At 51.6% G+C, this 16,587-nt stretch overlaps 1 protein-coding gene across 1 annotated transcript in view; it reads left to right on the top strand.

The window, feature by feature from the left end:
• Positions 1-16,587, top strand: part of GPR107 (G protein-coupled receptor 107) — a 61,795-nt gene that overhangs the window by 25,886 nt on the left and 19,322 nt on the right. The window contains exons 8-14 of the mRNA XM_016133830.2: positions 2,684-2,794; positions 3,178-3,311; positions 6,465-6,540; positions 7,842-7,915; positions 8,325-8,442; positions 11,805-11,935; positions 13,819-13,862. Coding sequence (XP_015989316.1) covers positions 2,684-2,794; positions 3,178-3,311; positions 6,465-6,540; positions 7,842-7,915; positions 8,325-8,442; positions 11,805-11,935; positions 13,819-13,862 — 688 coding nt within the window. The remainder of the gene's footprint in view (positions 1-2,683; positions 2,795-3,177; positions 3,312-6,464; positions 6,541-7,841; positions 7,916-8,324; positions 8,443-11,804; positions 11,936-13,818; positions 13,863-16,587) is intronic.

Raw genomic sequence — 16,587 nt, 5'->3', positions numbered from 1 at the left:
TGCTCTGTAAAGCACCACACAGATGATCTGCATCACCACTGTGTAAGAGTCACTGCCTCTTTTTAACCAGTTTTTATTAATCGAGGCGTAATTGCTCGGAGCGAAGTGCACAGTTGGATCAGTTTTGACAGACACGTGCGTCCCGCTCTGTCAAGCTGCTCCGTGCTTCTGTCACCTCAGGAAGGCCCCCAACCCGGCGTCCAGCATCCGATTTCTTTCACCGGAGATTATTTTGCCTAACAGTCTTTCCTGTTCTTTAAGTGTAGTAGTCACCGGTATTAGTAGCTGACTGAGAGCTCGCGGGGCGCTCGCCCGCCCCGAATCCTCACCAGCTTCCCATCCGTCTCAGTAAAAGCGCAAGAGCTTCGCTGGTCCAGGAGCTCGCGTAGGGTGGCCGGGGCATTTTCCACGTCAGCTCCGCTCCCCACCCCAGGCGCACAGGCCATCTCGCTGCTCCGAGTAAGGCAGGCCTGAGGCGCCGCTCACGCCGCGCTGGGTGGGGGGAAGGCTGCCCCTCCGAACCCCCATGATGAGCTTCTTCCTCCTCCAGTCTCTGCTCAGATGTCGCCTTCTCAACAGAGCTTCCTCCAGTCACCGTATTTTAAATGGGCCCACTCCCCTGCCCCGTCCCTCTGCTCAGGTCTCCCCTCAGCGCTTCTCCCCAGCAGGCCCTGACTGACTCGCTTATTGTGTTTATTATGTTTATTGTCAGTCCCTCCCTTTCAAAGGTCGCCAGAAGGGCAGGGATGTTTATGTTTTATTGCTGATATGAATGAAATTCCTAACCTTGGGCCTGGCGCATGGCAGGCTCTGCATCAGTAACCACGGAGGTGAATGAAAGCCCGCCAGGCCCGTGCCGAGTACTGATACGGTATCATTATCTCAGTCCTCCTCCCAGTAACTTCACGGAGTAGGTACTGTTACTGTTCCCCTTCACAGGAGAGGAAACTGAGGCTCAGAGCTTCAGCACCTGCCTCAGGGGAGGGTTCCAACCCAGGTTAGTCTGACTCCAAGGCCCATGTGGTTAACCACTTTGCTTTACCACGTCCTTAAGGAAATACAAAAGGTACTTTTCCCTCCTCACTTTAAAGTGCTTATTAATAAAATGTTTTTTTTTCAATGCTTTGTAAAAAGCAATATAAGTCCCCTGTGTTCGTCAGTTACTAATGCGCTGTGCGAGGCGTATGTCCAGGGCACGCAGCCCACTGCTCCTGAGGGACCCCAGTCGCAATAGCCAGTTCTTCGGGGCCTTGGGTTGCGCGACGCGGTGGTGCCTGGACCGCTCGCCCCTTCACGGCTTTCCCCCTCCTGGTAAAGGACTCAGTAGGCGACTCCTTGCTGTTCCGCTGCCCAGGGTCCTGCCACTGTGGACAGTGCAGTCACGCCGCACCTTTCTGCTCCAGCCACAGACAGGGATGGTCACTTACGTACCCAAAGCGGGAAGGGGACTGTCAGGGCTTATTCCAATCTCTAAAATGTACAGTTTTGCTTTATTTCGTTGTGGTTTTCTCTTTAAGGGTTAGGTGCCTACTCTCATTGACTATGATGATTCTATTGATTTTTTAAAAATATATTTCTTGGAAACTTCATTTGGGTATTTGGGACTAAAAGTCATTAATATGTTTAGAAATTTTTTTTTTTCTTCCTAGCCACCTCGTGTGGACTAATGTGCACACCTCATGTTTACAGTGATGAGTCTGGGATGTGGCTTAGCAGATTTAATAATTTCAGCCTGAATGTTCTTGATCTTTTACTTCTGTCTTCTCATCAGATGTCTCTTTTTCCCTCATCCTTTTGAATTGTGAGGTATAGTATATATACAGAAGAGTGTATAGTAGTACCTGGTTGAGTACAAACCGTTGTAAATAATCACCTTCGTAACCATCACCCGGGATAAGCAGCAGAGCGGCGTAACGCCCCACGATCCCTGTGCGTCCCTCACATCCCTTCCCAACTCCGCGGCAGTCCTATCATGAAAAACGTTGCTGTAATCGGCTCAGCTTTCTTTATAGGTTGCCATGTGCGTATGTAGCCCTAAACAATACATTTTAGGCTTATACTAAAATGTTCTCTAGAATAGACCAAGGAGTCGCTTCTGGGATCTTATGTATGTATACTGTCATTGGATTTACATTAAATCCAATGACAGTATACATACATAATTTGAACACATGAAATGTATGAAAAACATAGACAGATGTCTAAATGTAGGAAACCTAGCATTTATTACAGTGTTTAAAATCATAGGTATAAATTTTAATGAGGGAATATTGGTCCTTTACCTTTCAGAGTGTCAGGTGAACCTCCTTTCTTTTTCAAGAGTTGTTTTTACTTAAAGAGCAATATAATATGTTGGCTCAAAAACTAGATACCTGCATCTTAGGGTATCTCTTCAGACTTCTGCCAAAACCCGTCACCGAGGGGTAGATACGCGATAAAGCAAGGATAATGAAACATTCGTTGTAGACTCTATCTTGTCATCTCTCGTTGGCTTGAAATTTGCTATAACTAAATATTGGGGGGAAATCACAACATAAGAGAACATCTGTTTTAAACCGCTCTGGGACAATGCGATTTTAAGTAGTCTATGTTTTCTTTTCTCTATAGTATTCATGATTTCTAAGATTTAAAAATTTAGCTGCGAATTTGGGTGCTCTTTAATTTTTTTCTTCTTTGCTTTCAGTTTTTCTTTAACATCAGCACCGATGACCAAGAAGGCCTCTATAGTCTTTATTTTCATAAATGCCTTGGAAATAAAATGTGGCCTGATGACAAGTTTTCCTTCAACCTTGATGTGAGTAGCTTGTGGAACCTCTTCCACGTGGGTTTTGTCAGCTGTGTAGTGTGAGACATCTATTTCTTTATAAGAATAGGGTGGTTTTGTTTTTGTTTTTGTTTTTGTTTTAAGAATAGGTTTTAAGAGCACTTAAGCAAAAGAAGAATGTGGCCAGAATAATGTCTCTGCCAGTGGGCAGATACTTCAGCAGAGGGTTCACAAACGAGAAAATATAGAACAATTTAGGATGTGTTTACCTTTCAGCCTGTGCATTGGGACTATGGTTGTTCTCTGCTGATGTTTACTTTCTTAAGCTTAAGCGAAACAGCTAAGATTACATATTGCTGAAAATGGAATGATCTGTCCTTGAAAAATAACAATTAATTTTATGTCGGTTTCAGATTGAGATCACAGAGAAGAATCCCGACAGCTACCTCTCAGCAGGAGAAATCCCTCTCCCTAAATTATACATTTCCATGGCCTTTTTCTTTTTCCTCTCTGGGACCGTCTGGATTCACATCCTTCGAAAACGACGGTAAAACATTACTTCCTTTAACTTTAGAGCGGGTTGGGATTTGTATAACCTCTCCCTTTGCCGGCCTCCGCACCTGGAAGGAATTAGCACCAGCTGTCTCGTTCTCTTCAAACATCATCTTTCCCAAAACACACAGAGACTGTGGGAGCGTGCGGCGTGGAAGCCCTTTGCGTGCCCTGGTGTTTGCTCACTTCCCATTGCTTTGTTTAAAAGGCAAATCCAAATAGTTCATCACTTCCCATTGCTTTGTTTAACAGGCAAATCCAAATAGTTCATTAATACACAAGCAACATTAAATGTGTAAGCCAAGCATCTCCATAGTGAAGACACCATGGTGCAGGACTTAGAGTGAACACATTGGTCCCATTCACGGGCTGTTTGTCCTTGGGAGGAGATGAGTGACAGTGACCACTGCCTGGGTGAGAGCACGAGGTACTGTTCAGTACCCAAGGCCTGAGCTCAGTGCCGGGCTGGGATAGACACTGACCTTCAGAAGCTTGTCACTGGAGAAAGCCTCTTCAAAGCCCACCTGCTGGCTTCTGGCCTTCTGAAGCCCCTGCGGCTCTAACTTCCTGTACTTGGCTCTCGAGGGACCAGCTGCATATATGTGCAGCTAGTGTTTAAGTCTGTCTCCCTCCCCCCAAAACTGAGAACAAAATACTAATTTTCAGTTAAACACTATTACGAAGTATTTGTTACAGGATAAGGTCTATAAACTGAGTAAATGGTTTTATGTGAATATGGTATTGTAATACATATTAATTTAAATTTATACAATAATTAAGAACCCGAGATAACAAACACTACTTTCTCTGGAGCACTGGGGGAAAAATTGGGACTTCTTTTGTCCCTAGAGGCCTGTCTTCTCGTGGATGTGCTCGGCTGGGGCGCTGCGCTCAGCTCGGAGCCGTCCCTGGCTGATCCACGTTTGCTGGAAGACCCTTTACACCCCCCGGTGGAAAGCGCTCGTGCACCTCTGAAGGGCCTCCTGTAATCGCATTTGGAGTAGACGATCAGGGAGCAATTAATGAGGAAAAAACGGATTCTACAAATTCAAGCATAAAAGAGTTTTGTATAAAGAAGGATTTGCTTTTGCCTTTATTAGAGAAGTAAGAGCAGGAGACAGAGGCCTGCTCACAGGCGCGGCCGCTGACCGTTCCCGGAGTCGTGTGCCTCACGCCCTGAGCCCCTTTTCCCTCAGCTGCAAGACTGCGAAGTAATACTTGCCCTGGCTTCCTCTTCAGAGCCATAGGTCTTCAGAGTTATGCGATTTGCCCCAAAATGATTTGTTGGGCGCATCAGGACGCTATGCAAATAGGAGGTATATACAGAATAGTTTCCTAACCAGGCCTTCAGTGGTATTTTAATTTCCCTTTGTTTAGTGATACAACACTGTCACTGGTTCCCTTATAGAAAATGCAGCAATTTTACAGCTGGTTAAATGAGCTGAGCTACTTCGTACAGCGTGTTTTAAGCTTCTTGTTGGAGTCTGATAGGCTCGCAGAAATGTGTGATTCCGCCCATCACCCCATGCCCCTGTTTCCGGGAGTTCTCCAGCCAGTGGCGTTGGGTTGGAAATCGGAGTCACGTGAAGGATGTGACACCCGGGCTGCCAGCTCGCAGCTGCTCGCAGCTGGGAGGGACCGGGGGGGGGGGGTCTGTGCCCCGTTTCAGCGAGGCCTTGGTGGGGAGGGGGTGAGAGCCACGGTTCGGGTCAGCTGACAGAGCTGCCACTGGAGCCCAGCTCCCCTTGTCACACACGTGTGGCACCCCTGAACTCTGTCACTTCAGCTGTGGGCCCTGGAGAGTGGGGAGAGGGAAAGGGCACAGGCAGCCGACAGTGCGCGAGCGCCAGCCCTCTGCTCAGCCAGGCGCCTGTGATTCTGCTGAGCCTCCAGCAGCTCCTTGAGACGGGAGCTGCCACGTGTTCAGAAGAGCTTGCCGAGGTGTGGAGAGCATGGTCAGCAGGGGAGAAGCGCTGTCGGGGGTGGTTCGGTGGCTTGGGAGCCCGTGTTCTTCCCATCTCGTCACTGCCCAGGCAGCGCTGTTTTAAGAGGACCGTGCGGTTGCTGGCGGGTGTGCGAAACCTTGCTGTTCAGGAGTGACATGACTCTGGCCTTCCTTTCTGGTTTCAAGTCCGTGGGCCCCGGGCCAGGAACCGACCAGGGAGGAAGCCGGGTGTGCGTCAGCGTGCGGCACGCCCTCCTTATCTGCGAGCAGGGCCCGCTCCCTGCCCGCCCCTCATTTCCTACCCCTCTCACCCCTTCCCCAGCCGCTCAAACGTGGTCAAATGCGCGCCGTCTTACAGATTAATCATTGATGTTAATTGATGCGTGTATTTTTAATTTATCGAAAGCACACTCTCCACAGAGCCTGTTCTCATTCACGCAGTCTGTCTGTTCTGTTTATTCGTCTGATGCGACACCCTCCCACATTTGTCACTGCTGCCGCGTTGCTGAGTGTCTTGATATCTGAGCGTGTGAGTGTTCTTTGTGGCTCTCACTCAAGTCTTTGCGTACATACTTTATTGAATAGAGTTTTAAGTTTTTCTCCCAAACAGCCTGTGTGTTCTATTAGGTTACTTCCGAGGGTGAGGTGCACAAGTGCGGAGGAATATAATTAATGTAATGCCCGGCCGAACAAAGTTCCTGTGTGGGCGTGGCGGTGGCCGTGGGCGTGGCCTGGCGTGTGTGGCGGGTTCCAGCCAGGAAGGGAGATAAGGGCATGAGCATCCATGCTGCCTGGCTCCGCACACTGCAGACGCCCCCTCCATTGTGCCCAGCCTCCTCCTCCTCTCCTGGGGATCCATCCCCCCCACGTCTCTGTGGCCTTTCCATCCAGGTGGCTTCTGGGGGAGAAGTCACCAACCTGTGTAGATTTCCAGCTCACCGGGACTCAGAGTCCGTCCCGTGTGGCTTCAGTGCATAACTCTCGTCTCCACTCACGACACGGACTCACACGTTGGCGGTGACTCCAGTGCTCCGGTCGAGGCCTTTTCCGCTCGCAGAAACTGCTTGCGTAGAAGGGTTCATGTTTGTGATTGGCTTAGGTTATATTTACTGCCTCCTTATACGTGGGTCCGACGCCTGGAGCTTCCACAGGCCTTTGGGAGAACGAAGCCTGCTTTTCATTCTTTTCTCTCTGTTCTTATAGGAATGAGGCATTTAAAATTCACTGGTTGATGGCGGCCCTTCCTTTCACCAAGTCTCTCTCTTTGGTGTTCCACGCAGTACGTATTAATATTTTTGAGTCATTTCTGACATGATGTGCAGCACCTCCTATATGAGCAGGAAAAGTCAGTTAGAAGGACGTGGGTAGAGCAGTGGGAAACAAAGATGGAAGAATACCTTTGTCTCGAAGCTTCCTTCATTCTGGGGGGCCTGTCCTGGGAGTAGATCAGCACCTCCCTGCCACCAGACGAAGGTCTCTGATCTTGGCCACAGACCCATAGTTTTCCTAGAACACTAGTTGGTTTCTGTTTCTTTGTTTTTTGTTGGTTTGTTTTTTGTCATTTCTCAGGATTAGAGTGCCACTTGCTAAACGTTTCCATGACTCCCATAGTTTTTCCAGATATTCCCTCATGTCCCCATTGATTGGAAATTTAGTGTTCGCATGCTTGTTCGAGAGATAATTTTGACACTCCGCAGATCGAGGCATAAAACTGACTAGAGTTTTGGGTATTTAGTACTGACACAAACCGAAAGAGCCTGCATGTGGGGGTGAGGTCACAGCGTCCCCAGTTTGAAGGCCTGTGAGGCACCTCACAGGTGATGACGGTCCCCTGCTGCACTTAAGGCTGTCAGAAACTGTAGTAGATCCAGTTACAGTCTCAAGAAATGACAGTTCTTTGGGTGGTTTCTTATTTACACCTGAGTTAAAGATGTTTTCTGGCACCGCACCGTGTAGATAATGAGTGAGTGGATTCCTGAGCCGCTTTGCATCTAGATGGCCATTAGTGATAGAGTGAAAGACGTCTGAAGACATTTCTGTCACCTTCACGAGTTCTGCCAGGAAGGATTTGGGGGTACTCCTGAAACTTGCCCCTTTAATTAAAATTAGTTGGTAGCTTCAAAAGACTCTGAATTTACAGATTTTTTTTTTTTTTTTTTTAAAGAAAACAATGTTCTACGCTGGGTGATTCCACGTAGATTTTCTTATGAAGCGAGTGACTTATTGACCTATGTAAGCAGCCGGGATATGAACGACAGAGTTCTTTGTTGGGAAACTGGCATTCAGACCTGGGAGATTTTAGAGAAAAGACTAGGTTGCCATTGGCCAGGGTGAATCACCTGCCCAGGAGAGGAACCCGGGCTGGGTGTTAGTGACGTTGAAACTCGTGTCATGGCTCTCAAGCTAGCTGACGTCAGCACACTCACGTGCTTAATTATGAATTGACAAGTGAGTTACCAGGGAGTGGGGCGGGGCAGCCCCCCCACCCCGAGGTCCTCGGGTGGCACTTCCTGTCGCACCGCACGCGCCCCAGCGTAGTCTGGCCGCCGACCTCTCTGAGACATACTTGTTTGATTGCAGATCGACTACCACTACATCTCCTCCCAGGGCTTTCCGATCGAGGGGTGGGCCGTCGTGTACTACATCACTCACCTGTAAGTATGCCGGGTGACACATGACGTGCTCATACACAAAGTCACATACGAGAGGTTGGGGAAGCCCTGGTAGGACCAGCCCCGCCCCCCCGTGGCAGTCACTCTGGGTTCCTGCCATGCCAGAGGCATGTGGTGTTCAGGCGGCTGTCCAGACCTGAGAGCTTAGGGTGGTTCGCGTGCCCCTGGGGAGGGGTGGCCTCGCTGTGGGGATCGGCTGCTCAGGTAGTGGAGTGCATAGCAACCTATTTGTGTGCCTGGAAAGAAGCGTTGCTCACTCGAGATGAATTTCCTGAATTTCGCCACTTGTCTTTCGCAAGCGGCATGTGAGATCATAGAATGAGCTGTGGGATCTAACCCGCAGAGAGTCCGAAGAGACCCACTTGCGTCGGTGAAATGTTTTCTGTTTTAGTTTGAAGGGGGCGCTGCTGTTCATCACCATCGCACTCATTGGCACCGGCTGGGCTTTCATCAAGCACATCCTTTCTGATAAAGACAAAAAGATCTTCATGATTGTCATCCCGCTCCAGGTAGGCGACACTAACCCCACCTGTTCTAGTTCTGTCTTGGCGCGCAGCAGGGTTCAGCCCCAGGTCTCTCTGGGAAGAGGGGGTCGGCTCACCCAGACCCCAGCCTCTGCCATCGGGGATTCTGTTTCTGAATTCTGACCTAGACCTCACGTCACTGCTCTAGGGGTGCTGGACCATCGTCACCTTTAAACCAGCACATGTACACTCAAATCGAGAGCTGTGGGAAGGCTGGGGGGACACACCGCCTCCCTTTCTGCCCTTTTGCCTTGTAACAAAATGGCCCTCTTAGCAAAGAGGCTCAAGTACCTAGCGATTTTGTTAACAAATTATTTTAAAACTGCGAATGACAACTGAGTTTCCACGAGGCAGAATGTGAAGTAGGCCTCAGGGGCAAATATTTGTTACAGCCTTCCTGGGTGAGGCCCGCCTTTGAGGGTTGTGAGCCCTTTGGCGGGGAAACTTTGTCTCATAATAAACAGTATAAAGGGTGTGCAATCTGGGCATAAAGGATTTGTGACAAACAGAGAGGTCCCGGCAGGGATGCACAGTGACTCTGCTCCAGTCGACCAGAGGTCGACGAAGTTGTCCTCATCAACCAAGCTCATTTGGGGGCCTGGTGTAAAGGTGGCAGGTGAGGGGAGGAAGGGGACAACTCCCTGGGCACCCGAATCGGCCCGCTCTGCTCTGGTGATTGGAGATGTGGCACTGTTTGCAGCAAAGCTGCCCTCACATTCGCTGACAAGGGGTACGTGTCAGCACCAGTGAATGGTGCAGACCAGTTGCTGTCGGTTTCCAAGGGAATGCTAACCAGCCAAATCGGAATGATCCAGGAGGCTTTATGTGTGGATGGGCCTCGCCTAGAAGTGTGAGGAAGGAAATGTGACAGAGGCGAGAGTGGCAGCAGAAACGTGTGATAGTACTGACCAGTGAATGTCGATGCCAAGGAGCTGTACAGGTCTTGGCCATTGGGCCACCAGGGCCACCTTGCTGGCCAGTTAGGTGCTACAGCCTGCCGAGGTCTAGAGCTGTCAGTGATGGGCCTGGCCCTCTTCCCACTTTGCTCACTGCTCCCTGTTCCCCTCTCCCTGAGAAGCTGTCGCCATCCCCTCCGGCGTGAGCCTTCCTCCCCCACCCGAACCATGATGTGATGGGCAGTCTTCCCAGCATCCCCTCTTTTGCTGCCCTGAAGGAGCAAAACGCAGGGTGATATGGCAAGTCACTCAGAGGAAACAAGGACATTTAAAAAATTCAGTATAGGGGTAGCTACGTAGTGTAGTGGTTAACACGTTTGCTTCATACCCAGAAGGTCCTGGGTTCGCACCCCAGGTGGAGCTACGGACCGTACCCTGGGTGCGCCAGGCCCTGGGTGCGCCAGGCCCTGGGTGTGCAGAGTGTATGGGAGGAGACGCCCCGCCTTCAGAGATCCAGTTCTTAAGGGGAGATGGCACCGTCCATAGGTCAGGGGTAGAAATGGGTGGTGGTGGGGGGATTAAAGACAGGAAAAGAAAAAATAAATAAAATAAAAAATTCAATGTAAAGAAACTACATGTATTCAAACCTAGAAACTAGTCTGGGAAGGCCTTGGCCATCAGCCTGAAAAGTTGAAACCACTTCCGTTGGCCACGGGAGCCCCGCACGTTTTGGGATGAGGTGAGGGACGCGCAGAATGGAGTTTCAGGACGTCGTTGCTGGTCGTTCGGCACCGGTGCTTCTGGGAACCGTGTCCCGTGCTTCAGGAGTGCGAACTGAGGACAAGCAAATCAGAGTGTGGGCTGTGGAAGCCGCAGGGTCCCACTTCGTCTGCTGAGCTCGAGCCAGAGGCGACGTGCAGGGTCCACTGGGCTTCTGGGAGACCCAGAAGCCGGTGTCGGAGGAGCGTTTCAGAACAGTGTTTGCGCTGATTTTAACTTAAGTGTGGCTTCTGCCGTGTGGTGGTGCAATCCAATCTAAGACCCAGGGAGCCAACTGAGATGAATTTTGAGCCTTTATTAGCGGGCCCGACTGACTCTACCAGGCAGGGTTAGAAGAGGTCAGCCCTGAGCTTCCAGAGGAGGCAGCTTATAAAGCCTAAAACCACATCAAACAAGCAAGCAGGTTTACAGAAGCAGAAGTTGGCCATTAGCATATCTTTGCACAGGATATCTCCTAGAGCTCCACCCTGTTTAACATTAAACTAGCAAGCAGATTATAGAAGCAGAAGTTGGCATTTGAAAATTTTCCACCCTTAACTCCGTGATTTCCCTGAGAAGTCCCAGACGGCAGGAGGAAGCCCACGCGGACTTCCCAGGACAGCCCAGTGGAGGGGGCCGAGGCGCCTGCACGGGACAAGTCCGCCCGGGGGGTTTGGGACCACGACCTTCTCCACACCAGTGGCTGCTCCAAAGGGCGTCTCAGAGACCGTCCCTGATGTGGAGGAGCGTCACAGCTTTAAATGTCACCGTGTCCGAGGGCCAGCGGAGGGCTCCCCGTAACACTTTAGTGGTGGGGCCGAAGGCACGAGGCAGAGCTGTGACTTTGGAGATGGAAGCCGACGACCCCCGTGGGAGGACCTGGGTGGTGTGCAGCATAGAGAGGACCCGCGGGAGCTGTCGCTGGGAGGCTGGCATGGCTTCTCGGCCGGGGGCTGCTGTCGGCTGTCCTTGCCGCTCTGGCCTCTGGCGACATTATCTGGCGCTGAGAAGCAGAGGTACCTGCACGGGGAGAACTTGGGCCTGAGGAATCTGGGTGTCGTGGCAAAACGGATGTGAAATGCCACCTGTTCGGCACCTGAGTGATCTGCTGAGTCCTAAAAAAGCAAAGCAAAGTGGCCAGGTCATCTGATGTTGTACAACTTAGTGACTTAAGACAGCAGCATTTATTCTCACATTTTCTGTGGGTCAGGAGCTGGGGAGTGTCTTAACCGTGTCTGTCTGACTCGGTGTCTGCTGCAGTTGCAGCCAGACAGTGGCTGGGCCGGGGGTCCTTGGGAAGCCTTCTCTTGCCTCCTGCTAGGCTGGCAGGGTTTGATCAGATAGGGCGGGGACAGCGAGGCTCTCAGGCACCTGTCACTCTCTCTGCCGGCTCTCTCCATCATGGCAGCTTCAGGCAGCCGGACTTCTTACCGGAAGGCTCAGCGCTGCAGAGCTGTGTCTCAAGGCAGAGGCAGGCAGAAGCCGGGCCTTGGTGTGGCTTGCCTCGGAAATCTCACGGCATCGCTCCACCTTCCTCTGTTGGCCTCAGCCATCACAAGCTCAGGAGGAGGGCACAGAGGACGGCCGCGGGTAGGGGGCCACAGGCTCAAGTGCCCCCCCCCCCGCATTGGGGCTGCTGTCGTGAGCGTCCACCCGCGCTCTGGGACCTCAGTTGCTTCTCGTGTCCTGTAGGTCCTGGCAAATGTGGCCTACATCATCATAGAGTCCACGGAGGAGGGGACAACCGAGTATAGCCTGTGGAAGGATTCTCTGTTTCTGATTGACCTACTGTGCTGCGGAGCCATCCTCTTCCCCGTGGTGTGGTGAGTACCCGCGGGGGGGGGGCCACGCGTGCGCCGCCAGGCTGTCCCCGCGGGCAGCCGAGCCAGCCGTTCTCAAACCGGTCCACATCACGTGGGCGTCTGTGCCACAAGTACAGCTTTCTGGGTCTCGGGGCAGGACCCCGGAGCGTGTGTTTTTATCAGGTCACAGTGGCGTCCGACAGGGCGGGTCCGGCACCATGGCTGGCGTTTAGTACAGTTCAGAGAATAGAGAAGAGTCTGGAACTGAGAATTTACTAGCAACATAAAACAGCATGAATGTGGAGGGAACGGCACGGAAGAAATCTCATCAATAGGCCGTTCTCGCCAAGCTGGATGGAAAACAAGGATGTACGGGAACGTAAAGCTAGTGGCAGTCGTCCGCGCATAAACCGAGGGGTTCAGAATGGCCGCTTTGTCCCCCGCGACGGCAGGCTTCGGTGCGTGTGTCGTGCCTTCATCGCGCGCAGAGAGTGTCAGTGCCGAGTCAGCGTCGCGGAGAGAAGGTGCCCTCATTCAGCCTCGTGCCAGGCGGAGGGAACTCAGGCTTCGGGGGGCGGGGGGAGCGCGGAGGGAGAACGGCTGGCGGAACGAGGCACTCGCCCTCCCCGGGGCTGCTCGAAAGCAGTTCATTCTTTCAGAATAAAAGTTTTTACAAAGTGCATGTTTACCTGCTTTCTGTCGGAAGTGAGGGGCTCTACATCGCAGTGCTTCGTGCAGCGAGTTGATATTTTTTAGGACCCTGAGGTTTACCAGGTCAGTCACTCTCACTGTTCAGAACGTGGCGTGGAGCGTTGTCCTCATTCAGCCACTTAAGCCTGATTCCCCTGGACGTCGCCCGCCCGTGTACACATGGCAGTCCAGCAGAGAGGAGAGCGCACGGATGAGGTGTCCCCTGCGCAGGGTCCTCGCGTCCTGCCCCGGCAGAGCCGACTCGGCGTCCGTAACCGGGCGGCCCGCGCTGTGTCCGCAGGGAAAGCACCTTCTCGTTAGGGAGCCGAGTGAGACCCTGAGACCCTGCGCTTGCCGTGGCCACTCAGCAGAAGAGAAGGCACAGAGAGGGCCGGGGCGACCCCGGTGTGCTAGAGACCCACGAGTGGCCACTTCCTGCCGCTTGTCAGTTACAGCACTAACAAGCGGGTGCCAAATGGCAAGATTCTTTAAATTTTTGGAAAATTACCATAAAATGAAAAAAAATCAAATACTAGTGAGGTTTCTGTCCAGCCATGCACTGGTGGGCGTGTCGGACTCCGCCCGGATCTGCCCCCCCCCCACCCCGCACCTTTGCGTGCTCCCTAGAACTCTGCTCTGCAGCAGCTTTGGTAACCGTAGCATTCTCCCACCTGGACTGCGAGCACGGTCGTTAGTTACCAGCACATCTCAGCTAGAGAAAAGATTCCCCGGAGCCAGCATTTTCATCCAAGTTATAAACTTGTAGTCAGTGAGAGACTTTGCAGGAAGCCATGGGCTCACAGCTCCTAGACCCAGGCTTTGGAAGTCAGCCTGGGACCTTATGGGGTCCATTCTCTCCAGGTAGCCAGTGCTCTGTTGTCTTCGCGTTGGCTCTGGGTTGGGGGTGGTGGTTGTGGTAATAGAGAGGAGATCAGGGGCGTTGAATGATTGGGTTTTGTTGTTTTCTCAAGCCCAGACCCCTGCCAGACTTTTTTCGGCCAGCAGAGGGCACCTCTCACTCAGGCTTGAGTGCGGTCCAGGCCAAAGAGTCACCAGGGTTCCCGCGGTTAGGGAGAGTCTCCAGAATCCTCTCATCCAACCCTTCAAGTTTGTAATTAAAGAGTTCAAGGCCTCAAGTTACTAGCTAGCCCTGCAATTAAAAAGGAATGCAAATTTATTAGCTAACCTTTTGTTCTCCCAATGTTTATTTTTAGGTCAATCAGGCATTTACAAGAAGCATCAGCAACAGATGGAAAAGGCAAGTCCCCTTGGGCCCTCTGCGTGCTGCTCAGCCTTTCCTGAAGCCACAGCCTGGGCACCGCTGAGAGGGGGAGCGGGCAGGATGGATCTCAGGTGCAGTCTTCCTGGGGGCTGCCGGGGGCTCCCTGGGAGCTTTGTAAGGGCCACCAGGGGTCATTTGGTGGAGAGGCAGGCGGCGAATGTTACAGAGAACAGCCGAGTAAGGAGGCTTGGGGCGATTGCTGCTCACCAAGATGATTCATTTCGTTTCCATCGAGAGCGTGATTTTCGCCTTCTCAGAACTGAGTCAGGAAGAGAAAATCTGTGTTGGAAGGACCAGATGACACCTCACTGTGAGAACAGGAGGTATTATGGAACGGGGATGGCTGCGTGCAAAGCATCCCTTCCTGCTGATTTAGCACGCTTTCAAAATAGATGTGTCGGCATTAATTTAAAGTGAGTCCGATGCCAGAAAGAACCTTTGAAACTGTCTAATTTTCAAGTGGTTATGCCATTAAAACTCTTTTGTGGCCCTCGATTTTCCAACCATGCCTCCTAAGAGAAGAAGCCACAAAGAAAATGTCGTGTGAGCTTCTGGGCTCACTGGAATGGTGCTCACGACTGCAGGCTGCCCTGGCATGAGGGGTTTAGACCACAGGTCAAGGTCGGAGCATCCTCTGGATCCGTGAAATCACGCTCAGTGCAGGTAGACATGTTCTTTAAGGCAGAGTATTCATTTGTTGTTACTGTAAGTTCTGTTGCTGACCTGTCTTCTGATTATAAAAGTAACGATTCATTTGAGAAAATCTGGAAAGCGGGCGTTAGGCCGAATCTTATTTCCCACTTGCTCTGCAGAAAATGCCACATCATTGTCTTTAAAGTAAATTGAACTTGACCTCAAGTCTTCACACCAGTGTCAAGCAAGATCTCGGGGTTCTTAGAGCACGGTATTCGGGGGCATCCCTGGTTTGGACCACAGTAGTTCCTGTGGAGACCCCTATTGCTCCCGTGTGTAGCGCTCTTGCTCGGGGCGGCCTGGTGTGTGAGGGTCCTGCTCAGGCCGGGAGCCCAGACGTGCTGAGTCCTTCCTGAGTCCTTCTCGAGTAGCCTCAGACCCCACTCGCAGAGTGTGGCGTTTCTTGTTTTCTGTCTGGCCCTGGGAAGTAGCTCTTTTTTGTTTTTGTTTGTTTGTTTTTTCCTCTTTTCCTTCAAAGGCACTGGATTCCCTGCTCCCTCTGGAATGCCCTCTGGGACAGAGATTCTTTTCAGTGAGTTTAAACCAGGACAATGTCTGCAGAAATCTCTTAGCCTGGCTCAATAGCCTTCCTCTGAGCCAGGGAGCCATCCCGCCTTCTGGAAGGGCATAAAGGAAAATTGCAAAAAATAAAAGAAATCAGAATTTTAATAAAGCACCCTGCCACAAACAGAAAAATCCAACGTAGAAAAATAAAAACTCACCTTTTGGAAATAATCATTATTTGGGGATATTCAAATCTTTTTTGCTTTTCTATACATGTTATAAGATGCTTTTGTTATTTTTTTGTAACTTATTAGATCTTCCTCGAATTTTAATATATTAAAATGAGGGATTTTACTGTTTTATCTTTATATACTTCAGTATTTCTGGATCCGTTTTTCTGACTGGCCGAAAATGTCTGAGAATCCCAAGGGCAGTGTTTTCTGGTGAAGTCTGATCGGTACTTTCCCTCTCGGCTTCGTCCTTCCGCCTTTGTGAACTCCAGTCTTTCCTCACCTGCTTCACCTGTGGTCCCGTCTCTCCGCCTTCTCCACCTGACCTTTAGAGGGCTTGGAGGCAGCTGTCGCTAAACGTTCATTCCGTGAGCGGTTGATCGCTAGCTGAGGACTTAGTAACTTACCTGCCTGGGGTAGACCGCACAGTAGGTAAAGCCCAAGATGGGGGTCATCACTGCACCCCAGCATCCTTGGTAAAGAAACTTTACGGAACAGCACTGCCTTTGTCACCCCCCCCCCCCCCCCCCCCGCCGGGGCACATGAGGCAGTTTCTCATTTGTTCCACCAGGCGGCAGCATGGGACCTCTTCAGCTGAGAGTGAATGTGGAAGCAGGAAGTCACGCGCACACAAGGGCTCCCATTCACCATTCTCAGGATGACATGCTGTTAAGACGGCGCCCGTTTCTCATCGACCCGTATCACAGGCCCTGTGCAAGGGGGACAGAGCAGATCAGAATAGAGGTGTCTCCATGGTTCATGTCCTTCACTGAACTGATGTATGCTGCGGGATGCTTCCGAGCTAATTCGCAAATGAACATTTCACTCCTTGCTTTGAAACATGGTCATGCGGGTGGCACCTGCAGAGTCAGAGCAGCCTGTTTCCAGGGCTGAGTCTGGCCTGCAGAGACCTCGGAGGCGCAGAGACCCCCTCCCCCCCCCCGCAGTTCTGGGACGCAGCCTCAGGCGGGACTGCAGAGTGGCCGGCCCCCTGTGCCCTGCAGTCCCCCTTCCTGGGACTTGGCCCGTGCTGGAGGCGCTGGCAGAGCGAAGGCCGCGGCAGCGGCGTCCCCCGGGTTCGGAAGCGTTTTGCTGCCCGCAGCCTGACTCTGGTTCCTGTTCTTAGGCTCGTTCTTCCACCGACTCATTGCGTGACCTTGACAGTGACTCGGGCTTGAGACTCAGCGTCACGCAGTTCAGGCTGGCTGACTGTGGGTGGGGAGATGCTGTGGGTAGGCGTCCTCCCCGCATTTGGGGTGCCATCTGGCTTTCGG

Source organism: Rousettus aegyptiacus, unplaced genomic scaffold (assembly GCF_014176215.1).
Source record: "Rousettus aegyptiacus isolate mRouAeg1 unplaced genomic scaffold, mRouAeg1.p scaffold_m13_p_3, whole genome shotgun sequence".
In the NCBI taxonomy this organism is placed as follows: Eukaryota; Metazoa; Chordata; class Mammalia; order Chiroptera; family Pteropodidae; genus Rousettus; species Rousettus aegyptiacus.
Note: the sequence above shows the minus strand (reverse complement) of the source record. Positions and strands in the feature narration are given on the sequence as shown.